Source organism: Rhincodon typus, chromosome 14, assembly GCF_021869965.1.
Source record: "Rhincodon typus isolate 14 chromosome 14, sRhiTyp1.1, whole genome shotgun sequence".
Lineage (NCBI taxonomy): Eukaryota > Metazoa > Chordata > Chondrichthyes > Orectolobiformes > Rhincodontidae > Rhincodon > Rhincodon typus.
Genome location: NC_063345.1, coordinates 13,582,253 through 13,598,965, shown reverse-complemented (window position 1 = coordinate 13,598,965; position 16,713 = coordinate 13,582,253). Strand labels below are relative to the sequence as shown.

Here is a 16,713-nt window from a genome sequence, read left to right as displayed (position 1 = left end):
TGGCCTGCTGTGTTCATCCAGCTCTACACCTTGTTATCTCAGATTTTCCAGCATCTGCAGTTCCTATCTCTAAAACAAAGTCTCATCCTGTTTCCTGACACCATCTGATACAGAGTCTCAAATCCAGAGAAATTACCCCTCCATATCAAATCTTTGAGTTTGACATAATTGATTCTTCCCAATTCTTTGCTGTGAACTGTGAAGTCTTCTTATATGAATACTCATAAAATTGAGAGCTTAGACTTGGTCAGCTTCTACAAAGCTTACAAATTTCTAGCTAAACACTCCTGGCCTGGAAGTTGCGTAAACAAAACTTTCCTATTGAGGTGACTTTGTTTTCCCTGAACCATTCTATACTCCTTTCTAGGAGATACTTTACTTGCTTCTAACCATTGTCATGTCTTCTTTGAATTGCCCTTTAGTCTCTGAGTTTGCTAATCTAAAATTAATCCTTGATTATCCTGAAGCAAAGACAAGCTAATGGCTTTCAATGTTTACCCCACCTGTCCTAAACTACAATTGTAAGAATAATTTTCTGTTAACACTCCAGCTGGTCCCTGCTGTTCGATACATAGGTCGCTGCTTAGGAAAGACTATCTGACCTAGTGATTGTTAAAATCCTTCTGAGAAGTAACCAACCTCATATGCCTCTATTTTGAAATCTAACCTCTAAAAATGATATTTATGTATATCTGTATATAACTCAGATACCTATCATCATAAAGGATATTAGCAAAAGTGACCTTTAGTCCATAAATGTTACTTATAAACTAAAACTCCATGTAAACATAGAAGAATTCAGAATTTTTTTCATGACTAGGTTCATTAGAAAATTCAGTGTATTATCACACATAGTCACTGAAGCTAAGAAAACATGAGGTAATCACTCAATCAAATAGATATTAAAGGATATACTAAAACGTAGGGCTGGATCGTACTTTTCTTGGCAAAGTGCAGACCATGTTGTTTTCTGGAGGGTTTCCACTACAAAGCCTAGCGTGTTCTCTCACTGTATCTTACCAAACTAGTCTCATTAATTATCTACCCGCCCCTGTGGCATCTCTCATGTCTAATTTCTTCTCCATCTTACCACATACCCTTCCCAGAACAACTCACCACTCAGCAGATAGCTGCAGAATCACTGGCATCCCTTGTGCTCGCACATCTTTAAAACACCACAGTGTATCCAAACGCACATTGGCATTCTGAAGCTGCCCTATTCAGTCACAGGCAGAGTTCGAATATGTCAGAGAAGGGAAGCTGGCACCACAATTGTCCGACAGGGATCTGGAGGTGCCAGTCAATAGCTTGGTGGAAAGGAGTCCTGTTCCCAGAGGACCATCAGAGGATGCTGTGCTGTGAAACCCTGCCAGCTGGTTCGTGGTCACCACCTGGATCAGTGCCATTTCCAGGGTGCAGAGGAATAGCTAGCCATGCTACAGAAAGATCAGTAACCTTCTCTGCTCCACTCAGTCTATCTCAGCTACTGCACCCATCTTGTACCAAAGATTATGCCCCGTCACTCTCACTATTGCTTGTAACATATTCCCTCACCTGCATTCTCTGCTCAGCCTCCCACGCCACTAATCTTGTGTGCTGTCTGTGCTACCTCTTCAGTTCCTTGGGGCACCTCACCACCTTTGTCCGCATGCACCAGCACTAAGAGCTGTGCGACCCTCATACCCCACCTTTCTGTTGTTTAACAGGGCAGAGAGAGCCCAAAGACTTGGGATAGTGGGGAGGGGGAAGGGTGTCCCTATATCCATAGTCATCCCGATGAGCAGAGAATCCTGGCCCTCACAGGGCAAGGCCAGGAGAACTCCTGTGGGGTTGCCAAGTCATCACTGCCTGCCAAATGGGTAAGGACCACTCTGCATGTCACTGCCACTCACCTATTAAGCCTTCCATCAAGTTACACACAATCTGGAAATATGAGTCTAATAATGACTGTCAATCCATTGTTCATTGTCAGGAAAAACCCATCTGGCTCACTAATGTCCTTTGGAGAAGGAAACTGCCATCCTTACCTGGAACAAAAACAAAGTTGCTAGAAAAGCTCAGCAGGTCTGTCAGCATCTGTGAAGTAAAAAACAGAGTTAATGTTTCAGGTCCAGTGACCCTTCCTCAGAACAGTTCTGCCAGACCTGCTGAGCTTTTCCAGCAACTATGTTTTTGTTCCTGCTTTACAGCATCCGCAGTTCTTTCGGTGCCATCCTTACCTGGCCTGGCCTACATGTGACTCCAAACCCACAGCAATGTGGTTGACTCTTAACTGCCCTCTGGGCAATTAGGGATGGGCAATATATGCTGGCCTAGTCAGCGACACCCTCATCCCCTGAATGAATAAAAATAAAACACCATGTTGATCCACTGACTGCGATGCCTCCTCTCTTTTCTTGCAGGTTCCTCAAACCTCCCCAGTCTGTGGCGAAATGTCCCACTCCCCTAGATAAGGCCGTGTCCTGACATTCTTTGAAGGGTAGGGAATGTACCAAAGGCGTAAAGAGTAAAGTACATGATCTGGCGAGCAACTCAATGCGACAGCTCTGTAGCTGGCACTCAGGTGACTGACGGAGACCAGGCACCTACTCAGTCCCAGGCAGGAAATGATTCAATAGTTTCAGGGAAAATAGGCTTCATCCACATGCACAGGACAGAGCAGATATGGGACACAATACCCCTCATTGCACAGAAGCTGCAGCAATGCAGTGAGTCATGTGACTGTCTGGCTGCCTCAATGGGCACGTTGGTGGTTGTCATAGAGATCCAGGCCCAGCAGCCTCAGGGTCTGCTGGAGACGTGCTCAAACCTGCACTCCATCTCCCTGGCCATTGGTCCTCAGGACCGGAGGCATGTGTCGGGAGACTGGTTACCTGGCAAGCACTCCAGATGCCTGCTGCTCCCACGGAAACAGGGCTGTGCCAGGGGGCACCCAGTCAGAGAGACTAACACACACAGGCCCATCTGCAGTTTCCACTCAGAACATTGTCGAGGTGCCTGAGTGGTCCATGTCAAGCTGACGAGGTCTCAAGGAAGAAGACCTGAGGTAAGCATTAAGTGAGCGAGCATTAGGAGACCAAGATAGCAGGCCTGAGATGCAGCTAGTCGCACCCCTTTCCTGTTTCCTCTCGACTTTCAAGTTTGTCATAGAGTAATAGAGGTTTACAGCATGGAAACAGGCCCTTTGGCTCATCTTGTCCATGTGCCAGCCCTCTTTCAGGCAGCGCATTCTTGATCGTAACTTTGTCAAAAAGCTTCTCATCTTCTTCCTGCTTCTTTTGCTAGTGATTTTAAGTATGTGTCCTCTGGTTACCAGTCCATCTGGTAATGAGAACATTTTCTTCTCATTTACTCCAATTAAAACCACAAACAGGTAATAGTATTTCAGGTTGATTGAATAAGCTGTAAAATAAAAGAAAAAGCTAGTGTCAAGTAAGAGATATGGGAATAATCAAAAATAGATTTGAAACTTTAAATCCGTCATTTTGGCAAGTAAGAGTTCCTCATTATTTTTCGTTGACTTATGTACTAATTGCAGCTTAGAAAATGGAATGGGAAACTGCTTCCAGTTTTACCTTGAGGTGCCAGGAGACATCTATAAACTGTGAATATTTATTTCCAAAAGCAGCAGGTTAGCTTAGGGAGAGTATTTCCTCCTTTCAAGAAATGCCAAAATAAGGCATCGAAATGCATGAGAGTGGCATGTCCATCAAATGGAGTTTGTGGCTGGTAACTATGTGGTGTTGGAATCTGTGTGGGTTAGTGAGTCAGTGCCACAGAGTAAGAATAATAGGAAATAGATGCTATTAACTTTTATGCTATTAAACACTGCTCACCATGTTGTATGAGAAATCCTTACCACTGCTCACCATGTTATATGAGAAATTATCACCACTGCTCACCACGTTGTGTGAGAAATCCTCACCACTGCTCACCATATTGTATGAGAAATCCTCACCACGCTCACCATATTATATGAGAAATCCTCACCACTGCTCACCATGTTGTATGAGAAATCCGCACCACTGCTCACCATATTGTATGAGAAATCCTCACCACTGCTCACCATATTGTATGAGAAATCCTCACCACTACTCACCATATTGTATGAGAAATCCTCACCACTGCTCACCATGTTGTACGAGGTTGTCTGTACAGTTGTTCACTGTAGGATAGGTTTGTTGCCACCTTTCTCTTTCAGGGTGAGGTGTATAGGGCTCATTTGCTCTGGTGTGATAGAGGAAAACTACATGCTGTGTCCAAAGGGAAGAGGCTGTTATCTTAAAGGTGATGTTTATTACATATAGGCACCTTTGTACAAGTTACACTGATACAATAGATATTATTATGATAATGTTGGAACCACTGCTGTTTGATTTATATTAATGATATGCAAATGGGACATAATTTAAACATTTGCTGACGAAGCTGGGAAATGTTATAAGTAGTGATGACTTCAGCAGATGTTAGGAGGACGTAGACCGACTGGCAAAATGGTAGATGACATTTAATACAGAGAAGTGTCTAGTGATACATTTTGTTTGGAGAGATGACTGGATGCAATATGAACAAAACAACGCAATTTTGAAGGGGGTGCAGGAAAAGAGAGACCTGGAAGTGGTTGTTCATAAATCTTTGTAGGTGGCAGCACAAGTCTAAAAGGTAAAGGATTTTTGGCTTGAAAAGTAAAAGCTCATCATCATAGAATCCCTAGAATGTGGAAACAGCCCTTCAATCCAACAGGTCCACACTGACCCTCAGAGCCTCCCACCCAGACCCATCCCCCTATAACCAACCTAATCTACACATCCCTGAACACTATGGGCAATTTAGCATGGCCAATCCACCTAGCCTACACATCTTTGGACTGTGGGAGGAAACCAGAGCACCCAGAAGAAACCCATGCAGACACAGGGAGAATGTGCAAACTTCACACAGACAGGCGCCTGAGGGTGGGATTGAACCTGGGTCCCTGGTGCTGTGAGGCAGCAGTGCTAACCACTGTACTGTCCCTGTGAGTAGAAAAATCAGGAAGGTGTGCTCAGTCTTCATAAAACACATGGCTGCATCTTTATTTCGTCAGTTCTGGGTATAATTTTGGAAGAAGGCCTTAGACGGAGCACAGAGCCAATTTCTGACATTGGACCAGGGTGTGTGATATTGGTAATGTGAGGAGACTGGAGAAATTGCATTGGTTTCCCTTAGAGCTGGGAGGTTGATGTAATATAATAGAGATGTTCAGAGTTATGAAGAGAGCTGAAAGGGGTAAATGAGGAGAAACTGTTTCCAGTGACGGGTGTGGGAAACTTGGTTTAATTGAGAGAAGATGAGATGAAATGAAGAAACCATTGTTTTCACCAGGAGTTTAGATGATGATCTGAAATGATGGTGGAAGCAAATTCAGTTGTATCTTTGAAAAGTGAACTGGAAATCTGCAGGAACTGGAAAAATGCACAGGATTGTGAACAAAGAGGAGGGGAGCAGGACTAAAAGGAAAACTTTTTCAAAGAGCCAGCAGAAGCATGATGGGATGATTGGCCACTTTTTCCTGTACTCCTGTTCTATGATTGGGATAAATTAGTTCTCTGTGTGGAATATATCCTACATGCCTCACAATCAAAGCTTTGATTATGTTGAAAGGTAATTATCATGTATTCCTTTATCTTACTTTCCAGAGACAGAACATTGATTTGTTTGAGACTACCTACAGACTTATTCCTGCAAATCTGAAGTCTTCCTGCTCAATATTCCCGATCCGGACGCATCTATCATCTTCTTTAAGGTAGGGTGACAAAACTGAATGATATAATCTAGACTGGGTTCTCATCTCATTGATATATATGATGCCAATACAACTGTTAATATATCATAATGCTGCATTTTCCAGATGAGTAATAAACACAATGTCATTGATTATTGTTAATTACTGTACAACCATGGGATATTTCCAGCTGATTACTTCTAATACTTTTCAGTCTCAGACTGTGGCACTTAGTATAGTTTTTTGGGTGGATTGCCTCCAATCCTATGAATGGAATTCCAGATTAATGGACTTCAAGTGCTGGCCTTTAAGTAAACTACACTTAGCAGGTGCCCCTGTTGACAGCCAAGATGCACTTTTTACCATAATAATTCCTAGATGACCAAGTGGGTCCATGAGAAACCTCTGTCCTTATTGCCCCTAATTTTACTGTTTATAATTTGTTATTTTTGGGAGAGAAAATATTTTTGGGTGGACTGTGTCTCCCTCCTCTGAATTTCTCTTCCTCTCTCCCTTTAATGTTGTGTCCCCTTTGAAGGCTATGATAATATAGTATATAATACTGCATATTCACAAAAACCATCATAGAAAGATTCCAGTGTAATCTGACCGTTTCTTACTGTTGTTCATGTTTGGATGAGCCTTGACCATACACACATTAGTCTCCATTAGCACACTGTTTTTCACAACAATTGGGCACCATTTAACTTAAGAAGTAATGTAATGTTTAATCTTTAAATTTATTTCATTATTTTATTACTTTATTCTAAGAAGGACTGTAACGTTTAACTTTTTAAAATTTTTCTACCTTGCACCAAGGTATTTTGTATCTAAGATGGTGTCAGGAATGGCGACTTTGTACACTTTTCACTGTACTCCTGTACTCGAGTACATGTGACAATAAAATCTAATCTAATCTGACTAGTTAGGTCACTGAGGTTGTCTTTCAAATAAATCTGGAAGACCATCCCTCCCTCTAGTATCCTGCCATTAAGGAACTGGAGGTTGAGGGAGAAATTTAACTCAGATTGTGATTCACCCCATTTTATGGAGACAGGCCTACATCAGATTATTTAGAACATTTATCTGTATAGAAAAATGCCACTTCTGACTCCTCCTAAAGTGAATTTGGTTTTTTTCTAGTTTTTTTAAAAAATTCTTTCACTGGATGGTGGTGTAGCTGGCTGGGCCAACATGTGTTGCCCATCCTTAGTTGTTGGTGAGCTCCCTTCTTGACCTGCCGCAATCCATTTGCTACAGGTAAACTGGCTACAGTGCGAAGGGGAAATTTACACAATTTTGACCAATTAACATTGAGTGAATGATGATACATTTCCAAGTCAGGATGGTAAGAGACTTGGAGGAGAACTTGCTGGTGGTGGTGGAGTTCCCACGTATCTGCTGGTCTTGTGCTTCTAGATGGAAGTGTTTGTGGGTTTGGAAAGTGCTGTTTGAGGATCTTTGGTGAATTTATGCAGCACATCTTGTAGATAGCACACACTGCTGCTAATGAGGATTGGTTGTGGGGGGAGTAGATGTTTGTGGTTATGGTGCCAATCAAGCGGGCTGCTTTGTTCTGGATGGTGTCAAGCTTCTTGAGTGTTGCTGGAGCTGCAGCCATCCAGGCAAGTGGAGAGTATTCACTCACACTCCTGACTTGTGCCATACAGATGGTGGACAAGGCTTTGGGGAGACAGGAGGGGAATTACTTGCTGCAAGATTCCTGCCTCTGATCTGCGGTTGTAGCCACAGTACATATATGACTATCCACATCAGTTTCTAGACAATGGTAACCCCAGAATATTGATTGCAGGGGATTCAGTGATGGTGATGGTATTGAACATACAGCAGTGATGGTTAGATTCTCTCTCGTTGGACATAGTCATTGCCTGGTATTTGTGTGACCCGAACGTCACTTGTTACTCAGCAGCCTAAGCCTGGATATTGTCCAGGTCTTGCTGCGTTTAGACATGGACTGCTTCAGTGTTTGAGGTGTCACGAATGGTGCTGAACATTGTGCAGTCTTCAGCGAACATCCCCACTTCTGACCTTATGATGGAGGGAAACATTATGATGGAGGGAAGGTAATTGATGAAGCAGCTACAGGCAGTGGGCCAGTAGGGATCTCTTGCAGATATGTCCCGGAGCTGAGATAACTGTCTTAGCCATGTATGAATATAACCATAAGATCATAAGATGTAGGAGCAGAATTAGGCCATTCGGCCCATATGAACATGGCTGATACGAGTGCCCCCAGCCACAATAAAAACCATCTGCCATATCTCAGCCACTGACCAATTATCTTGTACAAGAAGTAGCTTTTTTTACAAAATAACTGCACATAAAATACAACATATTATATTTCAAATTCTGTATCTTTATTGTAACATATAGACATATACCACTCTTTTTGTTGACGGTGAATACGGTGCATTTCACAATGCTTTTTCCACGTTACCAACTGTAGCAATACACAAATAGTAACATAACAAAAACTAGGGAATTAAAAATAATACCTTCCTGCTCCCTTAGTTAGCCAGCAGTTACTTGTTCCAGTTTTCGAGATTGCAGTAGTTCTGCTCATTCCTTCATATCTGTCAGATATTTTTAATCTTGGTGTCTGTGGTCATCATGGAATCAGTTCATCAGGAATATCAACCATCCATACGTCCTTGTGCCCTCTGGCTGGGACTGGCTCAAGCAGCCATCGCGGTTTGGACAAAGTGGTGAGATATTTGTGCTCCAATCCTTGAAGGACCGCCTGTCCCTCCAGCAACCTCATTTCCTCAGGACTTATGTCACTCGAACATTGCCAGGTCTCTCCGATATCAACTAATCCTGTGGTGCACACACAGAGGGATTTTCGCTTTTAGAATGGTGGAGACACGTTGTACAGAACGTAATTGTTCACAATGAGGGGCTGCTGGGGAGCAGGCATCACACATGACAATAGGCCCGTTTTCCAGTGATGTCACCGTCCTTTTATTGTTGTTAATTGTCAGGGCTTTTTGTGACATAATCTTCACAAAGGAACTTGAATATTCTCAAAGAATATGGGACTGTGCCAATATCTGATTCAGTTGCAAGTTCCTCCCTCCCTCAATCCCTCCGACTATGTTTGACCTGCTCTATTCACATTGTCCCACCTCTCCCCCCCAACCCTGGCTAAGGTGGGTTACCACATCTCTGCAGTAAAGACAATCGATAGTCACAGAGTGTACTTAAACTTTCCCCCCTTACTCGTTCCGTCTTCCCCTTCACTCTCTGTTCACAGAAATCAGAATCATGTTACAGCACAGGAGACCATTTGGTCCATCATGTCCCTGCTGGCTCTCCAAAGGAGTGATTCACAAGTGCTATTCTCTTGTCTTCCCCATGTAGCCTTTTGCAGGTCACCAATTCCCTCTTGAGAGCCTGGTTGTAGCAGCCTCCATCATGTTCTCTGACAGTACATTCCAGATCCTAACCACTCGCTGTGTCCATAGGGTTCTCCTTGTCACTCCATTGTTTCTATTCCCAATTACACCAATAGGAACAGTTTCTCTCCATCTACTCTGTCCAGACCCCTCATCATTTTGACCACCTCCATCATACCTGCTCTCAACCTTACGCAAGGAAAACTTTCCTAATTTCTCCAATTTATTAAGTGAAGATCCTAATTCCCAGAACCATTCTTGTTAATAATGCCACTGACCATACTGTGAAAACTGACAATGCACAGTCCAGGAAGGCCATGTTGAGCTATGGTATATCAGAGTGAACACTCTCTACTGTACATCATTACAAAGATGCTGAAATGGCCAAGTGCTCTGTAGCAGTGATAATACCAGCAGACAAATCCAATTCATTTTGTTTTTAGGATAATTATCAATTTAAACAGTCTGATGATTTGTACTAATGACTTGATTTACAGTTGTACTAAATAATGTTAAATATGTCAAAGAATGGCACTGAGCCACAAGGTGCAGGAAATTCTCAACAACTTGCAATTGTACAGAGCTTCTCATGCAGTAAAATGACCCAAGGTGCTTCAGCGAAATATAATGACCAAAGAGGCAAAGGAGAAGACAATAGCAACAAAAACCTGAAGTGTCAGAGATGAGTAAACGGAACAGGTTAGGAAGGCCATTCCAATGCTTGGATCCTGGACATCTGAAAACACAGCCATTAATGGTGTGGCAAAGTGAGCAGGAGGGCGATTTAAAAGAGCACAGGGGTGGTTGAAAACAGTTACAGAGACAGGGCAAGGTTAAATAAGAAAGGTATTTAAATGTGAGATTGGGAATTTTAAAGTGGAGGCCTTGCGGGGCTCAAGGCCATTGGTGCATAAAGTGCAGGCAAACCAGGTGTGTGGGACCTCTGCTGGGGTAGGGCAGAACTTCTGGAGGTTTGCTGAAGTATACAAAGATTGGAGAATAGGGGGTCAAAGAGGAGTGTACTGGATGTGGAAATGACACTCGCACGGATAAGTTCACACGTTTAATCCCGAGTATGGTAGTAGATGATAGACACGACAGGTGTTGGTTAGACAGAGTCCAGGATTATACTCTTCTAGTCAGAGTTTTATTTTAACTTAGACATCATTAAATACCAACACACTGTTGGCACCCCCTCCACTGTCCCCTAATCCATTTGGTCTCAGGTATTCCTGCCTGACTCTATTAGACGATAACAGAAGACCTCAGCTGAGACAGGGATAGGAGTGATCCAACTGGCCTCAGCACTGCCAGATCCAAAAGAATTGTCACTTTGATGAGATACAGGCTGCTAGCAAATGCAGAACAGAGCTGCAGCCTGACATCTCACTTACAGACAGGAGAATGGGAAGAAAATAATGAAGCCAGATTCTATTCATCCTTGAGAAATCTTTATTATTACCAATGATATAGTATCTTGAGAATTTTGGCATGTGCAAATTATCTGTGTTTCTGACATTATAACAGTGACTACAAGTCAAAATACTTTATTTGTTGTGAAGTGCTTTTGGATAGCCTGAGGGAGTTGGGGAAGTGTCATATAAATGCAAGTCTTATTTTTCTCTTAACCTAGAGTCTAATCCAGGCAAGTATGATTATGGAATTGTGTGTTTGAAATAGAACCATAGAATCCCTACAGTGTGGAAACAGGCTGTTCGGCCCAACAAGTCCAGAGTGACCCTCAGAGCACCCCCCAAACCCATTCACCTATCACCCACCTAATCTACACATCCCTGAACTCTATGGGCAATTTAGCATGGCCAATCCACCTAACCTGCACATCTTTGGACTGTGAGAGGAAACCGGAGCACCCAGAGGAAACCCACACAGACACAGGGAGAATGTGCAAACTCCACACAGACAGTCACCCGAGGGTGGAATTGAATCCGGGTCCCTGGTACTGTGAGGCAGCAGTGCTAACCACTGTGCCACCGTGCTACCCGTAGGCAATGTATAAGTAGTTGACATTAATTAAAATAAATTATATCTATTCAATTTATGAGCTGCATGATAATTTAAACTAGAAACATAGAATCCTGACAGTGTGGAAACAGGCCCTTCAGCCCAGCAAGAGCCACAGAGCATCCCACCCAGACCCATCCCCCTATAAACCCACCTAATCTACACATCCTTGAACACAATGGGCAATTTAGCATGGCCAATTCACCTAGCCTACACATCTTTGGACTGTGGGAAGAAACCCACACAGACACGGGGAGAATGTGCAAACTCTACACAGACAGTCACCCAAGAGTGGAATTGAACCCAGGTCCCTGGTGTTGTGGGGCAGCAGTGCTAACCACTGAGCTACTGTGCCACCCTTACAAAGAGAACGAACACTTCACCTCTGGGTGGTCTCGAACCACCAACTGTCTGGATAACAGCTGAATGTGCTAACCTATTGCACCACAGACAGGCTCCTAAAGGACACACCCAAACAGGGACCTGAACCCTGGACCCTCAGATTAAAAGTCTGATGCTCTACCGACTGAGCTATTCAGGCAAAAACCATTTCTTAATTTTGGTGCAAGAAAGTGTGGTACAATATCTGATTTGCTGGCTGGTTCTTACCATTTCTTCATCTCCTTGCCCCTCCTCAATCATGTGAGCACTACATTATAGAAAAAATGTGAATGTATTGGAGAGGGTGCAAGAGCAATTTACAAGAATGGTTCCAGGTATGAGAAACTTTAGCTATGAAGACAGATTGAATAAGTTGGGACTGTTCTCCCAGGAGAGAAGAAGGCTAACAGGAGATTTGATTGAGACTTTCAAAATCATGAGCGGGCTGGATAAGAGGAGGTTGGGAAAAGTTGTTCCTGCTCATAAAGAAGAACAAGAATGAGAGGGAATAGATTTAAAATGATGAGCAAACAAAGCAAAGGTGATACAAGAAAAAACTTTTTCACATAGGGAGCTGTTACAGATGGAATGCACTGCCTGGAATTGTGTTGGAGGCAAATTCAATTTAGGTGGCTATGGAAGACTATCTGGACAGTAATTGTGTGCAGGTATAGGGGGAAAAGGCAGCAGGTTGGCACTAGATCATTGAGTAAGTTGAGGCACGCTGGGCAGAATGGCCTCCTTCTGCACGATTACAGTTCTGTAATTCTGTAAGTGCCAGAAGGCAAGAAAGTGTTAGATGAGAAGGTGATAACAACGCAATGTGAAGCTGGAGGAACACAGTTTTGGGTCGGGGGTCCTGATGGAAACGTCAGCTTTCCTGCACCTCTGATGCTGCCTGGCCTGCTGTGTTCCTCCAGCTCCACACTGTGTTATCTCTGACTCCAGCATCTGCAGTTCTTGCTACCTCTGAGATGAGAAGGTGATGTTGAGTTTGGGATCTGCCATGGACTTGATTTACACAACAGATCCATGTTTTTCAGATGAAGCCGAATTGGGACAATTGTCTTGTCTTACCGACAATTACTCCTCTGCCAAACTTCTCCCCTTCAGCCAGTAGGCTCTGTATTTGGGACTTGCTCATTTGCAATGAGTGAGTGAGGATCTCTCTCCATCCCAAATCCTCCCAATCCTTGTGAGCTATGTGAATGGCCAGGGTGCAGTCCCGCAGCTCAGCCAGCAGAGGTCTCCATCGGGTCTCCACTGTCTTCACACTGTTCAATATCAGGCCAGCATAAGGCTGGCGGAATGAGAGACAGCCAACTCTCATTGACAACCTCTTAACCCCTTCAAAACAATAAAGGGACAACTACAATAAACCTATTCCAGATCCGGATCTGCAAGAAAACAGATAAACAAGTATCATCCTCAGTCATAATGTTGTTGACCTCAAATTTTTAATTTAAGAAAACTTAGTCTTGTTTTGTTACATTTTCAGATTTGTGATAGGAATGCCTATTTCACAAATTGACAGTGTACGTTTACTTTGGACTTTAGATAGCAGCTACTAGAGTCTGAGATAACAGGAAAATCAGTGGCATGGCGGTAATGTCACTGGGTTATAAACCAGAGGCCCATCCTAATCCCACCATAGCAGTGGGTATAATACAGTGAATTGAGTCATAAAAACACCTGTCATTGAAACCTAATCTCTGTAATAGTACTATTACCTATTGCCTATGGCTCTGTAGGTCTGATCTTGTAAGGTAAGCAGACTCAGGCCTAGTTAGTATCAACTAGCTCAGTTAGTAAAGTGAGAGACCGTTAATCTCAGGGTTGTGGGTTTGAGCCCCAGGTTACAGGTTGTTGTTTGCAGTAGTGGTCTAAAGCCTTGATTTAAAGTTCCAGTGTCTTTAGAGGTAATGTTGGCGTCCTTACCTCTAAGCCAGGCAGACTGAGGTCAAGTCCCACCTGCTCCGGGGAAGTGTAATAACATCTCCGAACAGTTTAATTAGAAAATATGTATCATGAAATTATTGTCATAAAACCCACCTTGTTCGGGGAGTAAAACTGCCACTACCCTTACCTGGTCTGGCCTACATGTGACTGCAGACCCACAGCAATGTGGTTGACTCTCAACTGTCCTCTGAAATGGACAGTTAGACATGGGCCGCAAATAGTGGCGTTGTCAGCAAAGTCCAGATCCCATGGAAGAATAAAATAATCACCATTTATTAAATTTTAAATTAAAGTTAATTTTTAATTTATAATTTATAATTTGTCAATTGTTTACTCAACATTTTCCAATTCATTTATCCTTTCAATGTGTTCCCTGCCCCTACCTCATTGAAAACTATTCACTGGGTAGGTACATAGCACAAAACCGTCTAACTCTCAATAGAGGAATCAAACTCACAACAGAATACTGCATTTCAGCAATGACTAACACCCCCCTCCCCAAACTCTTAAAACTGGTTTTTAAAACTGGTTTCCCAGCTAGGTTTTGTCATTCTGGGATTCACAACCATTCATAAATTGCCCAAGAATTTTTTTTCTCTCAGTTGGTTGTGCGACTTTGAAACTCTGCCTCCAAAAGTAATAGAGGCGGGGATCATTGATTATTTTTAAGACCGAGGTGATATTGCGGAAGACTCATACTGGACTCAAAATGTTAACTCTGTTTTTCTCTCCAGAGATGTTGCCAGACCCGCAGAGTTTCTCCAGAAATTCCCTCTCTGTTGTGGATAGATTCTTGTTAGGCAGGGAAACCAAGGCCTGTCACGGGTAGATGGGAACATGGAATAAGATTTTATTGAACGGCTGAACAGATTCAAGGGGCTGAGTGGTCTCTGCAGGTAAGGACAGATTTCCTTCATCGAAAGGAACATTAGTGAACCAAATGGGTTTTTTTTTTAATGACAATAGTTTTCCAGTCATTACAATTACTTTTAACTCCAGATTTATTAATTCAATTTAAATTTCACCATCTGCTGTAGTAGGATTCAAACCCACATCTCTAGAGTCTGAGAATATTAAAACTAAAGCATGGCTGGGCTGGAAGCCAATGTAGGTCTGAAACCTGAAATAAGAACAGAAGGTACTGGGAATACTCTGCTCCTTCTGATAGCATCTGTGAAGAAGGAAACAGAGTTACCATTTCCATGAGACCATAAGTTATAGGAGTAGAAGAAGGCCATTCAGCCCACTGCGTCCATTCTGTCCTTCAATGAGGTTGTCTAATCTGGTGATCCTCAACTCCATTTTCCTACCTTTTACTTTAATGCTTGATTCCCTTACTGATTAAAGATCTGTCCAGCTCAACCTTGATTATACTTAATGACCTGGTCTGATTAGCCCTCTGTGGTAAAGAATTCTACAGATTCAGTCCCCTCTGAGAGAAGAAATTCCTCCTCATCCGTGTTTGAAATGTGTGACACCTTATTCTGAGATAATGCCCTCTGGTCATACACTCTCTCACAAAGGGAAAGAACCTCTCCGCATCCACCCCTTCAAGTCCCCGAAGAATCTTCTATGTTTCAATAAGGTTGCCCCTCATTCTGTTATATTCCAACAACTACAAGTCCAATCAATTTAAATTCCACCAGCCGCCGGGGAATTTGAACCTGTGATCTACAGCATTAATCTGGGCTAATGGGTTGCTAATCCAGTGATGTCACATAGAAACGTAGAAAATAGGAACACGATTGGGCCATTCGGCCCTTTGAATCTGCTTCGCCATTCAATGTACTCATGATGATCAACCCAACTCAGTTCCCTATTTCTGCTTTAGCCCCACACCCTTTGATCCCTTTAGCCCTAAGAACTATATCTAATACCTTCCTGAAAACGTTTAATGTTTTGGCCTCAAAAACATTCCGTGGTCGAGAATTCCACAGACCCACCACTCTCTGGGTGAAGAGATTTCTCCCGATCTCAGCCCTAAGTGGCTTACCCTGTAACCTTAGACTGTGAATCTTGGTTCTGGACTCTCCAGTCATGGGGAACATCCTTTCTGTGGTTGTCCAGTCTAGTCACCACTAACTGTGCTTACCCTGTTATCGACAAACCATTTCAAATCAGATATGAATGGAACTATCTGTAAAATGTGTTCTTTGATGTAGTAAATGGTCGGTAAATGGGAGTCAGTGCGAGTGACAATACAGGCAGATTAGCTGTGGATGAACTGAGCTCAAGTTTACATCGGTTGAGAAAGAATGGCTGCTTTAGAACACTCGAAGCTGGAGTTAACAACACCAGCTACTATATTCCATAAAATTTAAATACTGTATCACAAATAGAAAGCTCTGACTTCAACTGCACGTATAATGCTAAATTAGAAATGGTGTTAAGACATTATTTCAGCTCAACAACTGCATAATACAGAGGGTTGGGGGGGGTTGCAATTTCTGGTCAGTGCAAATTACTCTGCACAGGCCACAAGCAGATGTATTCCTGGGGTTGTCTACAAGAGGTATTTAATAAGGAAGAAGTGAATTCCAGGCTGACCTTTCTTAGAAGACTGGGGCTGCAGAACAGTCCTCTTTGTGTGACCACATTGGGAGAGAGAGAGAAGATTCACAGGTCGGGTAACATGTCTTCATTGAAAGAGACACTAACCTTCACAACTCACTGCAGCCGGGGATCCTGAACAGGAAGCACCAGCCCAAACCAATTCATCATGCTAACAGCAATTCACAGGCCTAAGCAATTGATGACATAAATGCTCATCGGCCACTGTCAGTGTAAAGAATACATGTAAATTTGGAGTGACAAAAGGCCATTTCGCCCTCGGTTATTTCCTTTCACACAACAATAAAAGCCAGCACCAGATGCTAGAAATCTGAAATAAGAATAGAAAGTGCGAGAAAACACTCTCCTACCTCTGGCAGCATCTATGAAGAGGGAAACAGTTAACATTTCAAGTTGAATATGAACAGAACCTTCTGTACAATGTGTTCTTTAGATCTGGTGAATCTTTAGCAGTGAGTAAAACAAATAGAGACAGCAATATCCAAGTTTTTAAAAATGTATTCATTCTTAGAATATGAGTGCCGCTGGTGACATTATAAATTTATTACTTGTTATCCATCTGTATTTGTCCTTGAGAAGGTTATGGTGTCCAGTTTGTATGTT

The 16,713-nt window shown here is 42.8% G+C and overlaps 1 protein-coding gene and 1 non-coding gene across 3 annotated transcripts; both read right to left on the bottom strand.

The window, feature by feature from the left end:
- Positions 1-8,117: 8,117 nt before the first annotated feature.
- Positions 8,118-16,258, bottom strand: zgc:110222 (uncharacterized protein LOC550336 homolog). Of its 2 annotated transcripts, none has more exons than XM_020515803.2 (3): positions 16,198-16,258; positions 12,658-12,977; positions 8,118-8,599 (listed from the first exon to the last, which is right to left on the bottom strand). In XM_020515803.2, the coding sequence occupies exons 2-3, from the start codon at positions 12,908-12,910 to the stop codon at positions 8,391-8,393; spliced, it is 462 nt and encodes a 153-aa protein (XP_020371392.1). In that variant the 5' UTR covers positions 12,911-12,977; positions 16,198-16,258; the 3' UTR covers positions 8,118-8,390. The 2 variants fall into 2 exon arrangements, with proteins under 2 accessions (XP_020371392.1, XP_048461406.1); XM_048605449.1 differs by having other exon boundaries at positions 16,087-16,222.
- On the bottom strand, positions 11,668-11,740 carry trnak-uuu. Its single transcript has one exon. It is a non-coding gene; the product is annotated as a tRNA-Lys (tRNA).
- Positions 16,259-16,713: the final 455 nt, after the last annotated feature.